Source organism: Corapipo altera, unplaced genomic scaffold, assembly GCF_003945725.1.
Source record: "Corapipo altera isolate COAL_440 unplaced genomic scaffold, ASM394572v1 110, whole genome shotgun sequence".
Lineage (NCBI taxonomy): Eukaryota > Metazoa > Chordata > Aves > Passeriformes > Pipridae > Corapipo > Corapipo altera.
This window is the reverse complement of record NW_020884960.1, coordinates 2,172,095-2,193,652: the sequence shown is the minus strand read 5'-3', so window position 1 is coordinate 2,193,652 and position 21,558 is coordinate 2,172,095. Positions and strand designations below refer to the sequence as shown.

Here is a 21,558-nt window from a genome sequence, read left to right as displayed (position 1 = left end):
AATAGAATAAAGCGGATGGGAAAGCAGAGCGAATAGCAAATAAGTAACTATAAGAGTATGAAACAAAACAGCATTCACACAGCATTTGCGCAAATATATTTTAGGTAATCAGAAGCCAATGATGAGCTTAGCTTTTGTAATATGTATGAGGCTAATTATTAAACCTTTATAAGCACAATGCACGCAGCAATAAAGTTGGATAAGTTATGATCAATTCTGTGGTCGTGTGTTTTTATCCTGTCGTCTACAACAGTGGCCAGTGGAGGTTGTGGAGGTGAATGGGCCTGAAGGGAGGCTCTCCAAGGAGGTGCCAAGAATCAGTTGTGCCTGGGGGAGGCAAAAGGGGGTTAGTCAGGAGACAGGGCCAGAGGAGGTGCCCAGAACAGAAGGAGGCCGTAGGGCACCCTACTGCCCAAACTTCTCCTAGCCCATGATACCTCCAAGGGAGACTGAAAGGGCTGAAGGGGGAAGAAAGTAAAGGGTGGAGAGAGTCTAGGAGGGACCACAGGGGTTCTGGAGAAGTCCAGCGGCCACTTTGCCTTTCCCTTCTGGGTTACACCCATATAAACCCCAGCTGCCCAGCCTGGAGTCCTCCCGACTTTTCCTGCTGTGGCCAACTGTGGCAGAGGTTGCACACACACAGGGGGCAGGACATGCTGCCTGCAGCTCACAGGAGGACAGGGAGCTACAGACGCTGCAGCCTTCAGAGCAGAACCACTGGACAAGCTGCCACGTGTCCCACACAACTCCAGTGCCACAATCCATCCATTCCCTGCTCCCACATCACCTGGAGATGTGACTTCCCCTGTTTAATCAGACGTACATTATAGCCAAAGGGAGCTCTGTCTACATCCCCGGCCAGCCCAGTCAAGATGCAGCTGAGGTTGGAAGTCTGGCTCCCGGTGGGGTGGAAGGGAGCAGCAATGTGGAGTAAGGATGTTCCATTGCTCCAGTGTGGGAATGAGGAAGCCTGGGTGGATGGGGATTGAGACCATTCCTGAAAGGTGCATCCAGACCTACAGGTTGGAGGTATTGCTGTCCCTCCTCCAATGACAGACACTGCAGGCCAGGAGAAAAATCAGCCCCCGAGAAGGCCAAAAGGGAAGCCAAGTTCCTTCCATCCTATTCCATTCTGTTGAGCCACCAAGCCTGTGGTTTTGCAGTTGCAAAACAACTCCCTATTTCACAAGGCAGAAGGAAGACATTTCCCCACCAAGTGACCGGAACTAAGAAAGAGAAACAAAAAGTCCTGAGGGCTTTTCTCCCAGGGTCTGCAGGATCCTAAGACCAAGTCATCACGGGGGCCCAGACCCAGGCATGTGACTAGGACATTGTGGTTCCAGTTCAACCATCCCAGTCCTGCATTTGTGTTTGCAGAAACCCAAGCTGTGCGACAGAAGGTGGCAACGAGGTCATATCAGGACCCACAAGAAGCCACCCAGCTGCTCAGTGCCTCCTAGCCAGCGCCTTCCTCTGAAGAAGCCCTGCTGAGTCGAGTACTGAGAGAGCCAAGAGGAATACAATGCTGCCTGTGACCCATGTGTTGGCCTTCGGTGAGTGCCAGAGGCTGTGCAGGCTCCCAGAGGGTGGCAGGAGACATCCAGAGACTTCACATAGATGTTACACAGCTGCTTCTCTTGCAGGTGCTTGGCTGGTGGCACAGAGCAAGGCTGCACCAAGTGAGTATCTTGAGGAGGTAGTTGGGGAGTTTGGACTCATCTCTGGTCCCCACCCATCTCCTAGGGAAGTTCTGTGTGGAGATCGTGCCCAGAAGCAGCCCCAGGCTCATGTCAGGGTAGCTGCTGGGGGCTCCCTGTCTGTCTGGCAGCATCTCTCTCTCCCTGTGCAGGTGCTCCAACAATCTCCATCTTCCTGAAGCCACCTGGGGTGATCCCACCAGGAGGCTCCACCACTATCTGCTGCAGCTGCCAGCATGGCAATGGGAACTTCATGCTGTACAAGGATGGCCACCAGCTCCGTACCCTGGAGCAGAGTGGCAGCAGGGCTGAGTTCTCCATCTCTAATGCCACCTACAAGGACACAGGTACCTACAACTGCCATTACCTGGAGGGAGGCACTGTGCTGGCTCGCAGCGATGGCCTGGATGTCATGGTGACAGGTGAGAGATGTGCTGTTACCCCTTCTTGCGGGGTCACATGCCCTATGTGCAGACTGGGATGCATGCAGACACTTGGCTTCCCTATCCATATGATGGGCAGAGGTTTTCTCTTCTTCCCTGGCTTGGAGAGGTGGGGACCATCTGTACCTTCGTCTAAGCCTTTTGATGCATTTATGGAGGTCTTGGTGGCTCCTGGCACCATGTCAAAGCCCTGTACGTCTTCTCAAGCCCTCTCCTGTCCCCCCAGGGATCCATCTCCCTGGACCCGACCTGTCTGTCCTGCCTGGGCATGAGGTGACTGCAGGAACTCGTGTGATATTCCGTTGCACCCCCACACACCGCAGTACTGGCTGTTTCCTGTACCTGGAGGGCCAGATCCGAGCCCAAGTACTCTCAAGGGAACAAGATGACTACAACTTCTCCCATGTGCAGAAAGGTGAGGGGGGCCGCTACAGCTGCCAGTGTTTCACCAAGAATGCTTCGATAGAATGGTCTGCTGTCAGCAAGACCCTGGATTTGGTGGTGAGAGGTGAGACATCCCCCCAGCCACATCCTACTCTTCTCTTCCTCCTTGCAATCCGTCACATCCTGGGGGAACTAGAAAAGAGGATTTAAGGGAGGAAAGCAGCTGTAAGAGGGATCCAAGCAGAAGATTTCAGCTTCCTTCAGCTGTTTGAGCCTGGCCAACTCCCAGAGACCCTACAGATGACCTACAGACCCTATAGACACAAGGTTACTAGGCTGACAGTTGGGGGTAAGAGTCAGGGGACACTGTCCCTGCACCTACCAGCCCCACGGACAATCATATGTCTTGTCACAGCTCAGTGGCACCGTCTGGCTGGTAGGAGCAGCTGAGGGCCACCTCAATGTTCCTTTGGTGCCACTGGGTGGGGTGAGAGGTGAGAGTGGGGTGAGAGGCTATGAGTAGAGGGTGTTCCAGGAGATAGGGATGTGGGAGGTGAAGCTGACAGGAGCCCATGGGGCTCCCTTTGCTCCCTGTGAACTTCCCTTTATCTCTCTTTAGCCCAGGAACTCCCCAGTGTGTCCCCTTATCCTTGTGTCTCTTTTCCCTCAGTGCCCTGTGAATCCCCTTGGAGGATACCTTTGGTCTGGGATCTCCTGGGGGACTCCTCCCAGGGGCTCCCAGTGACCGTCCCTTCCTGTCCCCTGCAGATTACAAGTTGTGCAACGCAGTGCGCCTGGCGCTGGGGGCCGGGCTGCTGGTCCTGCTGGGGCTCATTACGGCTGAAGCCACGCGAGGCCGCTGCTGCCGGGGCGGGAGGGCCCACGCTCTCCCCGCAGGCAGCGCTCCCCTGACTGCGACCAGTGTGGGAACACCGGGATTCCCTTCCTGCGCCTCGCGGTGGGATAAATAAACCGTTCCTGTCGCTGTCTCTGTCCCTGCCCCCGTCCCTTGTCGCTGTCGCTGTGTCTGTCCCTGTCCGCTCGGGGGTCCCCGCAGGACGGGCGAGGAGGGGGTACCCGGCGGAACACGCAGAAGGGCGGGGGTTCGGGAGTGGGCGGGACCCATGCCCGTGGAGGAGCGGGGCTTGTGCTGGGGGCGGGGTCTGCGCTGCCACGCACAGTGACTGTACCCGTCCGGCAGTGGCCGCTGCACTGAGCTCTCCCTCTGCGCCTGACCCCCTCTGTCTCCACAGTGACCACTCCACTGATGTCTCCTGCCACACAGTGACCACCCTGGCCACTCAGTGACCGCTCCTGCGCAGTGACCACTCCTGTGGCACAGTGACCACTGCCCTGGTACAGTGACCACGCTCGTGAGCACAGTGACCGCTCTTGTGGCTCAGTGACTGCTCCCACTGCAGAGGCCTCCATTGCTTACATTCGTTTATTATTTTAAAACACTGACGAAACACATCACATCCTCATCTACATATATAAATTTACTTTTGCACCACTATAAATTTATATATATAGGGCCTTTAAAACTCTGTACGCTCAGGACACACAGTTCTGGAATAGCTGCACTGGCTACAACAAAAGGATTTTTGTTATGAAAAGGAGGTGCCAATATCAAAAACGCAGAAAAAAAGAAATTAAAAAAGAGTGCAAAATGAATGAAAGTGCAAAAAGCTTTTGTTATCATAATCACACTCTTTCCACAATATGCTCCCCATTTTCCCCTTCAAGGACAAGGAAGGCTCAGGCCCCTGAGGGAAAGTCTGGGCTGGAAGAAGGGAGCCTGGCTACAGCCCTCTTGTCTTTCCCTCTGAGCACCTGAGGAGTTCTCTCCTGGAGGCTGAGGAGTGAGGAACAGGACTGGCCAAGTCACATCCCTCTCTCAGCTCCCTCCTCTTCTCCAATGCCCTCATTGCACTCATGGCCCCAGATGTGCCTCTGCAGACAGCAGCTGCCCTAAGCCCTCGACCCTCCTGGACAATTTGGAGGGTTTTTTTCTTTTCTAAAAGTGCTAGTGATCGCCATGGAAATCAGCAGAGGAAGGCAGGGGTGGGCAGCTGTGCTCTGGCAGGGCAGGCACAAAGCTTCAGCCTGCTGAGCTTCAGGCTGGCTGCTCTCATGGAAACAGAGACCTTGGCTTGCAGTGTCCCAATGCTGTCTGTTTCCATGAGGAGGGAGAAACACCTTTCCAAGAGGCTCCAACTGCTCCCATGCACCCAGAGTCAGCCCCAGATCAGCCCCCACAGAAGACACCCCATGCCTGAGGCTGGTGCATTTGGTGGGACCTCTCCCATGGCTCCAGCTAAGCCCCGCCAACACCAGTTGCAGGGGCAGGAATGGCAGAAACATAGGCTTGGGGGCCTCCAGTCAAAAAAACATTTGACTTCAAAAACTCTTCATTGACTTAGAAATTTTGGCTGCAGTCACATCTCTCAGAAAGGTCCCAGAGAGGAACTTGTGGGCCAGCCCCAGCCCCGCTTTCCTCTCTGGCTTCTTAGTGACACAGCAGTGAACATCCCTGTGAGCAATCTGGTCCGGCAACAGGGGAAGGACAAAAAACTTTGGTGCTTCTGCCTTGGTCACAGCTGTCCTTGATGGTTCCTGATGGGGGACTCCCACTCAATGCTCTGTGGGGATGGAGGACTTGCCAAGGCCAGGGGTACAGCAAACCTTCCTTCTTCTGGCTTCCTTGCTGGACCAGGGACAACTGCTCATGGAGGACACATCACCTGAGATCCTGTGACAGGCATCTGCTGCCTTCACAGTCACAGAGACCACCCTGAAAGAGTGACACACCAACAGCGGGGGAATGGTGTCATGGTACTCCCACAAACACCCATCCACATGTACACACACGATCCTTTGGGTTTAAAGGACACAAGAAGGTTATAAGTTTTAACAGTAAATAGCCCTTGATCACCTACAAACCCTGTAACTCCCTCACCCAGACGAATCCAGCAGCTCTGTACCCCAATGGCCGAGTGAGCCCGAGAGGCTGATGAAGTGATGCTCGATTCTGCAGGTGTGTGACACAGACTCTCAGATCTCTCATCACCCTTCTTGTGGAGCTGGTGTTCCTGACAGCTGCTCCCTGTGCAGAGCTCAGACCCAGTGGAGACCTGGCCTCCAGCTGTGCAGCCAGACCCCCCCAGCCAAGGGGCAGCACTCTGGCAGTCCTGTTCAGTTTGTGTCTGCTCTCGAGCCCAGGTCAGGCAGTGCCATGGCTGGCACAGTGCAGAGATGCAGCTCTGCCTGTTTTGCTGGGGCCCAGGCAGAGCATGGCTTGATTGCACCTGACAGCAGAGCAAGAGCGAGTGGTACTGGTTGTACCCAGACTTGTGGTCCAGCCAGGGCTTGGCTCATGCCTCCTATTCCCCTTCATCAGGACCTTTTAAGCTTCCCACCACCTCTGCACTCCCAGGCAGCCCTGTGAGACACAAGGCTCTTCATCCTTCACACTAGTTTCAGATCTGATGCCTGGGTAGCAGCTCCTCTCCAGCACCTTGGGATGGTGCTTAGTCCCTTCCCCAACAGAAGGAATAACTTCACACATGGGAATGGAGAAGATGAAAACAGGATGCTTTCATAAGACATTTCCTTCTAAACTCAATAGCCATGTCCAGTGCCTTTTTGTGCCTAATCACATCTGGAGAGGTCTCAGCATCATTTGCAGTCTCACAGCTGAAGGTCCCAGGGCTCCTCCTCTTCTTCCCCAGCACACAGGGGCCCAGAAAGAGACTCTCCATCAAATGAAGAGACTACTGCAGACAAAGGGTGTTGTGGGGAGCGACTGTGGGAACCAGGGGCACAGCTGTTCCTTACCGCTCCCTCTCTCCACAGCTTGCCACACTGCAGTGCTTGAAGAGATGGAAAGATCCTCCCCAACCGACCACAGGGAAAAGAGAGGGAAAGCTGCCTAAATCAAACCCAAGCCTTGACAAAACAAAGACATGGACCAGTTGCAAGTCCTGCGTGAAGAGCAAGTGGCAGACGTTTCAAGAGCAGGTCAAGTGTGACCCCAAATATTCAATAAAACAGAGTCAAAATGCTACATTTCCATTGGAAGCCTTGAACAGGTTGACCCAGGGGTGACAGCGGCTCTCAAGGCAGTGCTGCTCCAGGACATCTTGCTGGTACACTTGCTCACATCTCTTCATCCCTGTCTTTGAGCACTGGGAAAGGGGGAGATTGTTTTGCTACTGATATGCCATTCTTAGGAATGGAAAAGAAAGTGAACATGGGACTGGGATCACATTGCTGCAGACTATGGAGAGCCTGTGGGCAGGTGGCTGTCCTCCAGCACTGCACTGCTCCAACGGCTCCCACAGTGGGCACACACAGGATGATGGATCATGGAGAGCAGCATGGATGCTGCCAGGAGGCACAGGGACTCTCTGAGGACCCCCAGGCATGTTGGCTTTCCGGGCTTTGCAGCCCTAGCACTCTTGGTCTCTCTTCCATTACAAGGGACAGCACTACATGAACATTCCCAAAGTGCCTGTAGCCTTGTTGAAAAGGTGCTACGTTCCAAAAAGGACAGAAACAAACCAGTTAAGTGCTGTGTTTCTTTTAGCTCTGCAGGTAAGGGATCCAGGGACAGCAGAGGATCCAGCTCTTCAGACAGCAAAACCTGGGTGCCTTGTGAGGGTAAAAAATGAGGAGAAAGCAGTTTGGCAGGATTCAGTCAGCCAACTCAGGAACACCTTCAGAGGTGACTGTGGTTCTGTCTATGGAGCAATGGATGCATCTTGACCTTGGCAGCTGCCTCCACTCTAGAGCGCCTTGCTCCTAATACATGGACCAAAGAGGGCCCAACTCTCCTTTGCAGAGGACTCTTTAATTGCTGTGAGGGGAACAAGTTATCCAAGCATCCTTTCTCCTGGAGAAGTGCTGGACAAAACAGTCTGAAGCTCAAGAAGAAACAGAGCCTGTTCTGCCCCCAGCCAGCCCTGGCCCTGCAGGGCCCTAAGGCTGCTGCATTACAGGAAAGAGGAACAGAGCACAGGTGCTGGCCGTGGGCAGAGCAGCAGCCAGGACACCTGATTCCTGAAGGGGCAAGAGGTGGCCACTGGTTTCCAGTGCAGCAAAGGGGCAAAGCAAAGTCATCATCTGGCCTTAAAAAGTCAAAAGAATTCAGAAAAAAAGGCAAAATGAGAACAAGCTCCTTGGGAGTGTCCCTTTGGAATGGTGTCAGCACAAGCCCCGCCACAGGATCATAGTAAGGGAAAAAACCCCAAATCTCTCTCAGCTGCTGAGCAAAGGCAAGAACAGCCCCTCAATGGTTGCGAGCACAGACACAGGCAGTCAGTCCCTTCCCACGTCTGGGTGAGTCGAGTAGTGGTTTCAGTCCTCACCCTCCACAGTGGTCCCTCATCCCTCAACACCCTCTGAACCAGTGCAGTCACAGCAGGACATGGGGGCATCTGTGGTGCTCAGATAGGCCACTCTCCATCCCTGCAGCCACCTCCGAGGCCTGGAGTCAGCCTGTACCTAGCACTGGAAGAAAAGGGCAGTGTGGAGGGAAGAAGATGGGAGAGGGAGTGGTGAGAGAGCAGAGATGTGGCATCTGAAAGGACATGAGCAGGACATGACAAGCTGTGGTTGGTTGGGGGGATCTCTGTCCTGACCAGACAGTTTGGCAGCACCAATGCTGAGGGAGGGTCCTGATTGGGCCAAGAAAAGTCACTTTAAGGTGTCATCAGCGTTCTTGAACATGAGGATGGCATTGTAGATCTTGAGTGCTGGGCCCAGCTTGACACTCATAATCTTGACTATGTCAGCCTGCGTCAGCAAGAGGAACGCCTCACCATCGATCATCTGGGGAGGAGAGCAGGAACAAAGGCACTCACCAAAAATCCAGGCTGGCATTCCTAGGGACAGCCAACACAAGCACGACCTGAGAATCTGCACAGTCCCACTTACAGGTGAGCCCAGAGAGCCGGACAGAGGCCACCCGCAGCACTCCCACACTGCCCCAGATAAACCACAGATGGGAGCTTGTGTGCCCAGGAACAGGGCACAGGGGGAAAGGCCCTTCCAGGGGCCATCCCAGCAGCTCACACTGCAGCCAGGCTGGGATTCTGCACTGAAGCCCAAAGGGCACAGCACAGAGACATCAGGTAAACACACATCCATTCCCTGCTCCAGGTCCTGGCACACTTGGAGGCTGCCCCCACCTCAGCTTTGCCTACCTGAGCACCCTTAAAGCACAGGGGCCATTTACAAACAGGCTGGGACAGTGGGTGTCCCCAGCGTGCCCAGCATTAGCTTACCCTGGGGGTTTCAGAGCCACAGAGGGGTCAAAAAACATCAACTCTAGTTGACAAACAGCAATGACACCCAACCACTGTACTGGTGAGAGAGTGCAGATGGGGGAAGATGAAAGGGTGAGGAGGAAGCAGCTTCCCTCAGGAGGTGATGGTGTTATTAAGGTTGCAGCACGATCCTCCTCCTATTCCCCCATCCCAATCTCAGTGGGGCCCTCCCTCCCCCTGCTGGGAGAAGAGGGCAGCACAGCTCTCCTGCTGCCCCATATCTGCACAGCCAGACAGCTGCACACTCAAGAGCAGTGGGGCTGCAGGGAGGGATCACTGCCCCATGCTGGATGCACCCTCAGCATCCAGCAGCAATCCACTCCAGGAAGGCCACTGGCCAATTCCTCCCAGCCCTGTTGGCAAACAGCTGTCCTTAGCCACCTGCTCTCATCCTACAGCCCTTCTCACCTCATCCTTGAAGAGCTTGGCTTGGTCCTCACAACCCGTCAGAGTCTGAACAAAGCTAAACACCTTGGAGTAAATGGAGAAAAATGTCAAGACAGAGCAATGGCTCTGACCGGAGAGCACCCTGAGCCCACACCCTCATGGCTACAGAGGCATTTTGTGCCCTCTAAGGTGCCACATAGCTGTTGGGACAAAGGCTGCAATTGCTTCACCCTCCCATGCCCAGAGCCCACCCCTGGATCCAGGCACAGACACTGGCCTCCCCTGGCCCCAGAACAGCAGATGCTTCAGCAGCTTCATCTCCAACAAGCACCTCCAGCAGAGCGAGAGGATTCCCACTGAGGGGCTGGGGAAGGAGAGGGGCACCCAGGGGCTAATGGGAAAATCAGGGAATTGTTAAGATTGGCAAAGCCCTCTGGGATCATCAAGTCCAACCATTAACCCAGCACTGCCAAGCCCACCACTAACCCATGTCCCCAAGGTGCCACATCCACACCACTTTTGGACACTTCGAGGAATGGTGACTCCACCTCTGCCCTGGGCAGCCTGTTCCAGTGCCTGAGATCAGGCAGGGCTGGCTGCTGGGCCTGGTGCCAGAGCTCCTGCAGCTACTCAAGCCTTAAGAGGGGCCATCGTAGATGTCCAAGAAAGTGAACGAAGGTGATGATGAAGAATCCGAGGTAAAGATTTCTCTTTCAGACAAAACAGGCACTGCTTATCTGCAGAGTCTGAGCTTTAATTTTTTAACTTGGCAAAGGTGAAACTTTGGAAAATTGTAACGTGCTAAATTAAGCGACTGCTATTTGTCTCCACCTGCCTGCCCTGGGCCTGGGGAAGTGTCATATTCAAGTGAGAACCTGGTTGTTCTGCATGTGCTTCCCAAGAGCTGTCCTCAGGGCCTGTGCCCCTCACCAGCGTGTCCAGTGGACCATCTCTTCACTAGCCCAGAGGAGTGACCACTGAAGCCCCTGCATGCCTGGAGCATCTGCCGTAGTGCTGCACAGCTAGGCAGGTGCTCCCAGCCATGCCAGAGGACCAGGGGCCAGCATGAAGAGTTCCAAACCATCTCACCTCATCAATGGTCCACTTGGCCACCATGGCTGCTGTGATGCCAGCCACCCCTGGTAGCAGCTTGCAGTGCTGCTCCCAGCACAGAGACAGGGAGCGGTCGGGGTGGGCAGACAGGGCGGACATGAAGAGAGACTGGTGCATGCTGTCTGAAGAAATAGCTGGGGATAAAAATGCAAGATGTGATACGAGGTAGAAGGACGAGAACATCCCATCATATCCTACAAGCCTTGGGGAGAGCCTTGCTCAGGGGAGGGCCAAGGGGTGGCAGCAGATGGTCTGATAGGTTCAGGTATCAAGAGCTATGGGCTGTCCCCTGATTTACTAGGATATCAGTGTATCCTAGTGTTCTGTTTGGTGGGACTGGGGATAGAAGTTTAGAGACAAGCTTGGTTTTGCCCTGTTCTCACCACCTTCAATCATTCATTTTCTATACTGAACTAGGTTTATGTATCAAATTTCACACCAGAACTCCTTCCCATATAATCCAGTTCATTTCATATTTTTAACAAAGGTTTTCACTTGTTCTCTGCTCCAAGGAGTCAAGGATGGCTCCCAAGTAAAGCTCTTTTTCATTCACCCCTAGCACTAGGGTAGATGGCCCATGGTAAAATGGAGACTGGCTGGGATAAATGACAGGCATCTACTTCTGTCAGACATCAGAACTAAAGACCAAGGAAACTGTTCAGCATCAGTTTCTGTGCAGCAGCAATAATTTGGCATTTCACAACCACACTGAAATTTTGTGGCACAGCATCCCATTATCCCTGTCTGAAGAGGACAAAGCACTGCAGAAAGTACACTGCCATAGAGAGGATCCTTATTCCCTGCCCTAAATCACTCAGAGATTCGCAGGCATAATCCAAGAGCCATGCTTGAGGGAGCTAACAGAGCTCTGGTATGAGGCAGGAACATTCCTTGTTGATGATCAACTCTGGCAGTCGACCACAAGCCCCTCACTGGGACGGATCCGTGTTAGCCAAGGGAGACCTGCCCCCAGCAGCCACCACCCCAGCTCTGCCATCCCTGCAATGACACTGTGGCAGAAGACGGCACTTACTCTGGAAGTCTTCCTGCTGGATCTTCCGGTACTTTGGAGGTCTCCCTCTAAAGAGACAGGAAGACTGATGTCCAACAGGGCTGGGACTGGCCCAAGGGCCCTCCTCCACACCGCACAGAGCAATGCCTCAGCAGTGGGAGCAGGGATTACCACTTGGACCCTCACCCAAAGGGTTGACAGCTAAAGACAGAAAATGTGGGAAGAAAAACCAAGAGAAGTGCCCAACAGAGCTGAAAGGACCGAGGCAAGCTGCCAGCGACCGTGCTGCCCCAAGGCCAAGGAGCCTCTCTGGCTGGGGGTATCCCTCCCATGGCAGGTAGTGGTGGCACAGGGGCCCTGCATGCGGCTTACTGGGTGTGCTCCTACCTCCCGTGGTGCCGAGATTTCTTTCGCTGAGAGAAGCCCATCAGGTTCCTCTTGCGAGTTGAGGCCTCGGTGTCGGACAAGTCAGCCTTCAGCCTGCCCTGGTTCTTCTCTGCCAGCGGGCACCCTGAGAGGCAGTAATGGGCTGTGAATCTCCCTGTCACGTGTCCTGACCCATCGCAGCCCGGTGTGGGGCACTTCCTAGAGAACAGAGGGGAGACAAGCATTGGACCGAGCTTGGAGCAGCACGGGGGGACCAACCAGCAGGGCCACCCTTCTGGCCCCAAGCATGAGCTGCCATAGCCCTGATCATGAAAAGCAGAGTAAAGGTGCTGACCAAATTCCGGAGGTGAGGGCACTGGGTGCCCAGATAGGGCACACCCAGTCTCTTCAGGTACAAGCACTTGTCCACTTACTATCACAATAACCCTGTACAAGTCACCACAGTGCTGAACAAGCAGGTTATTGGGGTTCACATCACAGACCTGCCTTCCCCATCCTCATGGATACTGCCACTTCTGTTAAGGATAACAAAAAGTCTTTCTACAGATACATCAGTAGCAAAGAAAACCTCCACTCTTTGTTGGACATAGGTGGGAATATAGTTATCAAAGATGAAGAAAAGGCTGAGGTATTTAACAGCTTCTTTGCCTCAGTTTTCAACAGTAAGACAGGTTGTCCTGAGGACAGCTGGCTTCTGGAGCTTGTAGATAGACATAAAAAGCTGAATAGCCCCCTGTAATCCAGGAGGAAACAGTTTGTGGACCTGCTGAGCCACTTGGATCCTCACAAGTCTATGGGACCAGACGGGATCCACCCAAGGGTGATGAGGAGCTGGCGGAAGAGCTCGCCAAACCTCTCTCCATCATTTACCAACAGTCCTGGCTCACTGGGGAGGTCCCAGATGACTGGAAGTTGGCGAATGTCACGCCCATCCACAAAAAGGGCCAGATGGAGGACCCAGGAAACTCCAGGCCCATCAGCCTGACCTCAGTGCCTGGCAAGGTTATGGAGCAGATCATTCTAAGTGCAATCACACAGCACCTACAGGATGGACAAGGGATCAGACCCAGCCAGCACAGGTTTAGGAAGAGCAGGTCCTGTCTGACCAACATGATCAGGTGACCTGCCTGGTGGATGAGGGGAAGGCTGTGGATGTGCCTCCCTGGACTTCAGCAAAGCCTTGGAGACCGTCTCCCATGGCACACTCCTGGAAAAGGCTTGGACAGGTGCACTTTGTGCTGGGTTAGGAACGGCTGGATGGCTGGGCCCAGAGAGTGGTGGGGAACGGTGCTGCATCCAGTTGGGATCTGGTCACTAGTGGTGTTCCCCAGGGATCAGAGTTGGGCCCAGTTCTGTTTAATATCTTTACTGAGGATTTAGATGAGGGGATTGAGTCCACCATTACCAAATTTGCAGATGACACCAAGTTGGGGGGGAGTGTCAATCTGCTGGAAGGCAGGAGGGCTCTGCAGAGGGACCTGGACAAGCTGGAGAGTTGGGCTGATTCCAAGGGCATGAGGCTGAACAAGGCCAAGTGACCGTCTTGCACTTCGGCCACAACATCCCCCTGCAGCGCTACAGGCTGGGGACAGAGTGGCTGGAGAGCAGCCAGGCAGAAAGGGAGCTGGGAGAGTGGATGGACAGGAAGCTGAACATGAGCCAGCAGTGTGCCCAGGTGGCCAAGAAGGCCAATGGCATCCTGGTCTGGATCAGGAACAGTGTGGCCAAGAGGTCCAGGGCAGTGATTTTTCCTCTGGACTCAGCACTGGTGAGGCCACACCTCGAGTACTGTGTCCAGTTCTGGGCCCCTCAGTTCAGGAAGGATGTCAAGGTGCTGGAGCAGGTCCAGAGAAGGGCAATGAGGCTGGTGAAGGGACTCGAGCCCAGGTCCTATGAGGAGAGGCTGAGGGAGCTGGGGTTGTTTAGCCTGGAGAAGAGGAGGCTCAGGGGAGACCTCATCAATCTGTAGAATGCTGTGATAGGAGGTTGTAGCCAGGTGGGAGTTGGTCTCTTCTCCCAGGCAGCCATCAGTAAGACAAGAGGGCATGGTCTTAAGCTCTGCCAGGGGAGGTTTAGGTTAGACATAAGGAAGTAATTCTTTACAAAGAGGGTAATCAGGCATTGGAATGGGCTGCCCGGGGAAGTGGTGGATTCTCCATCCCTGGAGGTTTTTAAGATGAGACTGGATGTGGCATCAGTGCCATGGTCTAGTAACCACAGCAGGGTTGGATCAAGGGTTGGACTTGATGATCTCAGAGGTCCCTTCCAACCTGGCTGATTCTATGATTCTATGATTCACCACACTGGCTCCTTCTGATGCCAGCCTAGCACTGAGGTTGCCACTAGACTGAGTCTGTTATCCCCTGGAAAAGGTCCTGCAAGTGACTGCCTGAGCTGGGAAGATGTACTGTTCCTTCTCGGGACTTCCCAGCTCAGCCTCACAGTGAAAGGGCATCCATGAGGGATGGGAGGAACAGTGTTCTCACGGCTGGTGTCAGGGAACACCATCTTATAGACATGGTCCTCTCTGAAGCCTATAGGTCCCCACAGGTAGATAGGCACGCAGGGCACCCCAGAGGGCTCTGGGTGCCACAGGACAGGCACAGGAGAGGATCACGGGGGTTACACCAGCTGTGAGCTCCATGCTGCCTTGGGGCCAAGCCTGGGGAAGGCAGGGGGCAGAGACAGGCATGGGGTGGGTGCAGGGAAGGAGTGGATGCTGGTGGGGGTGGTAGAAGAAGAGCTGGCATGGACTGGCAGGGAAGCTGTACCTCTCTGAGCTGTGCTGGGGAGCTCACCTGTGGTGAAAGCTGTACTTTGAACTCTTGGTGGGAGGGATGCTCTTGCAGCCCAGGGTTGGGCAGCCTGCATGGGCAGAAGAGGCTGGTTCCTTTGGCCCTAGACCAGGAGGAGAAACAGGAGAGAGACTTTCATGGCTGCAAGCCCAGGCAGAGACAGGGCACTGGGCTCCCTGCCTGCCCTAAACAGGGAGGACTTTTCCAACTGACAAATCTGTGGAAAGGTCCTTCCTCTCTGCCCATCCATGTCCAGCACCCGCCCTCCCATTTCTGTGCAGGCAGTGACATTGGGGGTCTGGCGTGTTCATGCCCTGCGATGAGGGACTGACACAGGTGCAGGACTTACTGAGAGGAGGCTGCAGTGGGTGTCCCGTTTTTGAGCACCAGCCTATGGGGTGGATGTCTGGATGATCCGCATCAATCCAGAAATCATAGATGTGACTCCAGCCATCAAAATGGATCTGGGAAAACAAGCAGAGGTCACTCTTCAAAATGCAGGACACATCCCTGAGGAGCTCTGGAGCTCTCCAAGTTGCCAGCAAGCAGCAGGGTAGAGCTGAACTGCAGCACAAGGCTCTTCTCTACTCCTGGAGCCAGTCACCGAGACCTGTCAACCTCTGCACAGTAGGCTTTGACAGACCTCCACTCCCAGTGAGCAGGGAAGGGTAGGAGCAAGCCAGCACAGTGCCTGGACACAGGCTCAGCACTGATCCTCCAGCACCCACCTTTATCCTGTGATCTTCCACATCCTCCACACTGGCCACTCGGATGAAGGAAGGAGTCCTCCTGTCCACTGCCTCCAGCTTCATGTTGACCAGGAAGCCATGGGGTGGGCGCTGGAAGAACCCAGATCAGCAGGGAGCAGGGCCATTCTTCAGGCTTCCTGCACCCCTTGGCAGCTTTCCCAGCAGTGTGTACTCCTCAGTCCCAGTTTCAAGCCCTGGTCTGGCTGGGGAAAAGCCATCCCAGATCACAGCGGCAACAGGAGAGAGTGGGAATAGGCCTCCTGAATCTGAGCTGTGTTTTAACAAGACAGGGAAGCTGCCCCAGGGAAGAAGGTATCTAAGAGACACATTTTGGGGATCTATATTGCAACCACACTTAACTGGATGCAGCTGCTGGTGGTGCAGTTGGAGAGAAACACTAATCAAGCAAACCTAAATTATTTCCCATCGCCCAGCTTCTGTCTAGCCAAAGGGATGTCACACTTCTCATTTTTCCCACTACTTGCCCTGACTTCTAAGCCTTGAGTGTAGATCCAAAGCCCAGGCCTGTGGCAGGAGCACATGGAACATCACTGAACTTCTCATAAAAGACCTAGCAACGGAGACAGCCCAAATTCCTGCTGAGGTGGGGTGAAGCAGATGATGTGGCACTCACCACTTTAAAGGCCCAAGCTGGGACAGCAGATGCTCCAGTTTCCTTCAAGTACTTTTCCCAGGTGAAGTTGTCAGGGTCAGGATAATCTGGAAGGCGGAAGATGCAGAAGGTGAGACACCCTTGCACGAAAACAGCAAGTACCTCAGAACATCCCACTGCCTTCAAGGGCCAACCAAGTCTGTGCCAGGCACACAGGAACCTGAGAGACATCAAGAAGTGCTACTATTTTCTCACGTACCATGAAACCCAGGATACAAGGAAGCAGAAAACATTTGGATGTGCACAGACAGCTTGGGTCCTCCTTGTGTCTCTGAGTGGGGAGACTTGGCCCAACACAGCTACCATGCTGCACCTGAATGTGTGTACAGGAGCCTTGGCAGGTACATGCTGCCTCCCTGGCTGTGGCCTTGCTGAAGGAAACTGTCTGGGCTTGCAGATAAGCAAGGACCATGGGGTTTGTGCCCCCAGGACCCCCATGCCACCCTGAAAAGCCTGTCCCCAAGGGATGCACTCCCAGGCCACTGACTCACCTTGAGGAGGTGTGAGGGGTTTGCCATGCTCATGACACCATCCAACTGGGTGGATGTATGGACTGCTGGGGTCACACCTAGAAAACACATCCAAGCTCTTACACAGGGCTGAAATACCCAGCTCATCACCATGGGTTGTGGGGGCCCAGGGAAGGATACCTGGCAGCACCCTCAGACCTGCACCACCAGCAAAAGCCCCTGCAGAAACTGAGGTTTCCTCCAGCACTCTTGTCCCTGAGTGACCCAGGGAACTCCAGGGCCCAGCAAGGCAAGGGCTAGAGCAGGGAACTCAGCTCAGAGGGGCAGGCCCAGGCACATGCCTCTGCCCAGGGAACAGCAGCCCTTTGCTGCAAGTAGGGAGGTAGAACACACCCTCCAGAGCTTGGAGCAGTGAGACAAGGTAGTTGGGTGGGCTCATGTCCCCAGCATGGCTCCCAGTCGGTCACAGCAGTCACAGCACCCTCAGGAGATACTGCTTTGCAGGTCTGCCCTGGGATAGAGCAGGCAGCTGCCCAGCACCAGACGGGGACAGAACCTGCTGCAGTCCCACAGCACCTTGGAGTGAGAAGAGAAGCTCAGAGGGCTCCAACCACAAAGCTAAGAAGCTGTTCTTAGGACCGTGGCTGTGCTAACTGGCCATTTTAACTGGCCTTAATCACCCTTGACTGGGACACCTCCCCACCCTGGCCACAGTCCCCTGCCTACAGGCACAGAAACTGCTTTTTAAGATCAGGCCTTCAGTCTCTGAAGTGCAGGTGACCCTGTCTCCCAAGTGGGTTTCAGGCTGAGCCCGCAGCATGAGATCGTGCCTGTCTTTGCCCCATGTCAGCTACAGGCCATGGCAACATTCCACAAGGTGACATGGAACAGGTAAAGGTTTGTCCCCCAGCACAGGAGGGTGACCCTCTGCCTCCCTGGACCACTCATGGCCTCTCTGCAGCAGCATGTTGGGATTGTCCCATGCATTTCCAAGCACTCCGTCACTCTTGCTGAAGCAGTGGTAGGGTGTCTCCCCACCACTGGCACTCCAGGAGCCTCTGTGCACTTACCAGTAGTCATAAGTATCATCCCAGTTGTCAAAGTGCACCAAAAAGCGATTGTCCACCACGTCAGTCACTGTGGCAACACAGATCAGGGAAGGGTTCATGCGGTCCACAGCTTCAAGCTTCATGCCCACCTCGAAGCCTGGAGAAGCCTCGTGCTGGCAGGAGAGAGGGGCAAGCTGCAGCACAGCTCCTTCCTCACCACTTCCCTTGCCTGCTGCAAGGAGGCACCTGCCCAAACCCTCCCAAAACCAGACCCTCTCTGGTCTCCAGGCAGGCCCAGGACCACTCAGGCTCCCAGTAGGGCAGTGTCCTGCTGTGTATCCAAGGAAAGAGGCAGAGGGTAAGTAACTCAGCTTGGCCACACAAAGAAAGAGGAAAAGTGATCTTCCGACCCTCAGAATCTTCTATAAACAGTAACCTCCAAGAGAAAAACAGCCTCCAACTGCCATTAGTTCCCATTTTGTCACAAAACATTTGTTTGAGGTCACAGTCCTTCAGTGTCAGCAGTGACCAATGCCCTAGACATGGCAGGAGCAGCTGGGATGGGCCCTTCTCCCTTCCTAGCCCTTATTCCTTGGATCCAAAATCTGTGTAAAATCCTGCATCATACACACTGGTAGAATTGTTGCAGCAATGAACAGCAGGGTTGAGACACAATAAATAACTTAGGGAGGCTGATTTATCAATAGGTTGAGTTTCCTCTGCAGCTGACGAAGAAATGATCAGCATTTTGTACTCTGCTACATTCCCACTTCCCTTCACCAAGCTTCCATGTGAAAAAAATAGGCAGACACATAAACAATGAAAACACATTAATAGAGACAAAAGAATTATACTTATGAAACATTAACTGATTTTTTTTTAGCAAAATAATTGTTGACAGTAACAGTTACTTCTCCTTACCAATACTTCTGTAACACGTTTAACTGTCCATTAGACCAACCTGGATGAAACAGTGAATCAGACCAGCACCAATTTTGGGCACACCAAACTAGTGTTCAAGCTACAGATCCTGAGTAGCAAAGTGTGCCACAGCCAGCAGTACACACTGCTGGCCCTCTGCGCTATGGGCTTGAGAAGTGTGGGGTGAACAGAGCAAAGCCCAGTGCTGGCAGAGGCATTTTGCTCAGCTGGAGCAGAAAACTCACACCTGAACCTGTAGGCTCTGGTAGGAAGGAGATGCTGCTACTCACAGTGTTTCGGACCAAGAAGAGGTGCTTAGGAGCTGCCTGAGCCTTTGTTAACTTCAGGTAGTTTGTCCAGCTGAATTCTTCTTCCTTATAACCTACAACCCCTCAGGAAGAGAAATGAGAGCAATGAGTTCACAGTCAGGAGGTGGTGAGGGTGAGCCTGACCATACCTGACCCAGCATCATCCTGCCAGGCATGTCCTGCTGTGGGCAAAGAGGATCCACAGCAGCCCTGGGATGCCCAAAGCCCGTGGCTTAGGCCCAATGGTTGGCTTTGAAGGGGTGTTATGAAACGTGAGCAGTGGAAATCCATAGTGCAGCTCCTGCACAGAGAAAATCATTCCCGTCTGCCGACTCCAGCCTGGCAATGGGACATCCAACAGGGCTTTGCCCCAAAATGCGAACTAGAAGAGACAGGTCTGTTTCTTTCAGGTGCCTGTAAGACACAGGTTGTCCTGTGGAACCCTCCCCCACCCCAAGTATCCCTCCTGGGCCAGTATCCGAGCAGCATCCCTCCTGGTCCCCATGGAGCCACCCTATCCCCACCTGATGCTCTACATTTGGCCCTACTGTTCACCCCCCTCCTTCACCAGGACCCAGCACCCAAGACAAGATAACTCCTTACCTTTGGGGGGCTGAAGTTTGTGCCCTGTCTCCTCAAACCAACCAGCAGGGTGGATGTCGGGGGAGTCAGCATTCAGCCAGAAATCATGGCACTCGGAGTAACCATCAAAGTGGAGGCGCATCCGGTAACCACACACCTACCAGAAGGGAAAGGGAAAGGATCATGGAAACCTGCTGCTCTACTTGGCTGAGCGCCACATGCCCCACTCCTCCCACACACCATCTCAGCTTATATTGCCTTGAGAAGCCAAGAGTCAATCACAGGCCAGTGCCCAAAGCAGGAGGCACAAGCCACCAAAGGTTGCCCAGCCTGGAACAAGGTCAGTGCAAGGCCAGCACAAGCCAGCCCAAAGAAGAGATGTTCAGGTTGGTGCACAAAATGTCATGGTGGGGCAACTTGCCGGATCCAGCAAGTGCAAAGATTCCCTTTTCCGCACCTGGGGAGCCTGCTGATGCAGAGATTTTGGCTAAATGCCATGCTGGCTGCCTGGGAAGCACTGCGAGGCGAGTCTGGTTTGACTGCTACATGGCTCAGTGGAGAGCCCACACAGATAAAAGGAAGAGCAATGGGATGCCTCCACACATTCCATTTCAAGGGAATGTCCTAGGGGCATCAGCTCAAAGATAAGAAGCTGCTGCCATCACCACAACCCCTCCCCTCCTGACCTGCTGTGTCAGGGTGATGGAGAGACCAACTAGGCCAGGACATGACAGCAGCTCCATGGCGCTGTGTCCTGTCCCTGTGAGCTGGCAGAGAACTCCCTGTTTGTTTGTCCAAGGTGCTGGAGCACCAGCTCATCTCCTGCAGCAACAGGCAGGCAAAGGCACCAACTCCATCCATCTCTTCCATAGGCCAGGTGGCAGCATCTTCCCTGCCCCAGAGTCCAAAGAACCCACGAACATGGCAGGCACCTTACCTCAGCCACGGTCAGGATGAAGTACATTGATGGGTGCTGGGGGTCAATCCCCTCCAGCTTCATCCCCACTTTAAAGCCATTCTTGTGCTGGGAAGCTACTTGGTACTGGAAACAAAAATTAAACTACAATGTAAAAACCAATGCAGGGAGCTGAGTCTAGAACCAGCATGAGGAGCAACCACCAGGCAATGGGAGCTCCTGGGACCAGGAGACTATGGGCCACAGGTTATGTTGTCATCCAAATTTTAATTCTTTTCCCATAGAAAAACACATTGTTCTACATCCTTGTGGGTTTGCGTCTCTTGCTATTGGCAGTGCCCCTGGGCTAAAAGCCATAGCTGGGGGGAGTGGGGCACGCTGGCAGTTGGACACCTGGGAGCAGGGGTGCAGCACAGCAATGTGGCCTCGGGAGAGACCACACCTGGCTTCCAGGAAGGGCTGGAAAGGCTCCACAATGCCAGAGTCACAGGGGTGTCCTAGGAAAAGGTGGGGTGCTTGGGATGGGGAACAGCACCCTGCTGGGGAGTGGGACTCCAGGCAAATCAGATGACCAATCACCTCCAGGTGGCAATGGGAGCTTGATATTGCCCAATCCCACAAAATACCAAAGCAAAAAAGAGAGGAGAAGGAGGAGGTGGGGGGGTGGGGGAGAAGGGAAAGAACAGAGAGGAGAAAGAGGGAAAAAGACAGGAAAATCCCAACTCACATCCTGGAAGAGATCTAAAGGGGCAGCGACAGCTTTCTGCTCCTCCAAGTAGGACGCCCAAGACCAGCCTTCTTTCTTCTCCTCACTGGCACCTGAGCGCAGCACAAACGCACACAAACGCTGCTGAGAGGCTGCTCCAGCCCCAGCCCTGCTGCCTCCAGGCAGTGCCGAGGGCAGGCGGGTCCCGCTGGGGCCATCCCGCTCTCACACACAGTCCTGCATCCCTGCGAAGCTCAGCACCATCCTATCACCACCTCTTCTCCAGCAAACTTGGCCAGTGTGCAAGGAAGGACAGAACCAGGAGTCTCCATGCCCTGAATGTCCTCTGTCACTTGTACCATGTCCTAGTAAGGCACCTGGTCTAGTGGAAGGTGCCCCTGCCCATGGCAGGGAGATTGAAATGAGATATGCTTCAAGATCCCTTCCAGCCCAAACCATTTCATTATTTTATGATTTTAAGGAGCCTGAGGGACAAGCCATCCTGGGCAAAGCATCAGGACACCTTTGCAACCAGGTCCTCCTCCAGCCAGTACATTTGATATGTCCACAGCACTGATGGATTTGGGACAACCAGCAGGATCCATGCAGAGACCTGGGAATCATTCCCAGCTGCAGA

The 21,558-nt window shown here is 53.9% G+C and overlaps 2 protein-coding genes across 3 annotated transcripts in view; one reads left to right on the top strand and one right to left on the bottom strand.

Moving 5' to 3' along the window:
- Positions 1-267: 267 nt before the first annotated feature.
- LOC113956970 (leukocyte immunoglobulin-like receptor subfamily B member 5) lies at positions 268-3,511 on the top strand. The gene is made up of 5 exons (XM_027664064.1): positions 268-1,553; positions 1,644-1,679; positions 1,850-2,119; positions 2,367-2,648; positions 3,293-3,511. Exons 1-5 carry the CDS (start codon positions 1,523-1,525, stop codon positions 3,493-3,495), a joined length of 822 nt encoding a protein of 273 aa, XP_027519865.1. The 5' UTR covers positions 268-1,522; the 3' UTR covers positions 3,496-3,511.
- A 443-nt stretch (positions 3,512-3,954) lies between these two features.
- L3MBTL1 (L3MBTL1, histone methyl-lysine binding protein) overlaps positions 3,955-21,558 on the bottom strand; it is a 30,793-nt gene continuing 13,189 nt past the window's right edge. Inside the window, exons 9-23 of one of the 2 annotated variants that reach the window (XM_027664060.1) lie at positions 20,943-21,034; positions 20,237-20,341; positions 19,321-19,456; positions 18,700-18,800; positions 17,510-17,661; positions 16,461-16,537; positions 15,931-16,016; positions 15,276-15,386; positions 14,897-15,011; positions 14,551-14,650; positions 11,753-11,950; positions 11,387-11,433; positions 10,330-10,487; positions 9,262-9,324; positions 3,955-8,356 (exon numbers count right to left, since the gene is read on the bottom strand). In XM_027664060.1, coding sequence (XP_027519861.1) covers positions 8,222-8,356; positions 9,262-9,324; positions 10,330-10,487; positions 11,387-11,433; positions 11,753-11,950; positions 14,551-14,650; positions 14,897-15,011; positions 15,276-15,386; positions 15,931-16,016; positions 16,461-16,537; positions 17,510-17,661; positions 18,700-18,800; positions 19,321-19,456; positions 20,237-20,341; positions 20,943-21,034 — 1,676 coding nt within the window. In that variant the 3' untranslated portion in view covers positions 3,955-8,221. The remainder of the gene's footprint in view (positions 8,357-9,261; positions 9,325-10,329; positions 10,488-11,386; positions 11,434-11,752; positions 11,951-14,550; positions 14,651-14,896; positions 15,012-15,275; positions 15,387-15,930; positions 16,017-16,460; positions 16,538-17,509; positions 17,662-18,699; positions 18,801-19,320; positions 19,457-20,236; positions 20,342-20,942; positions 21,035-21,558) is intronic. The other variant, XM_027664061.1, reaches the window with a different exon arrangement.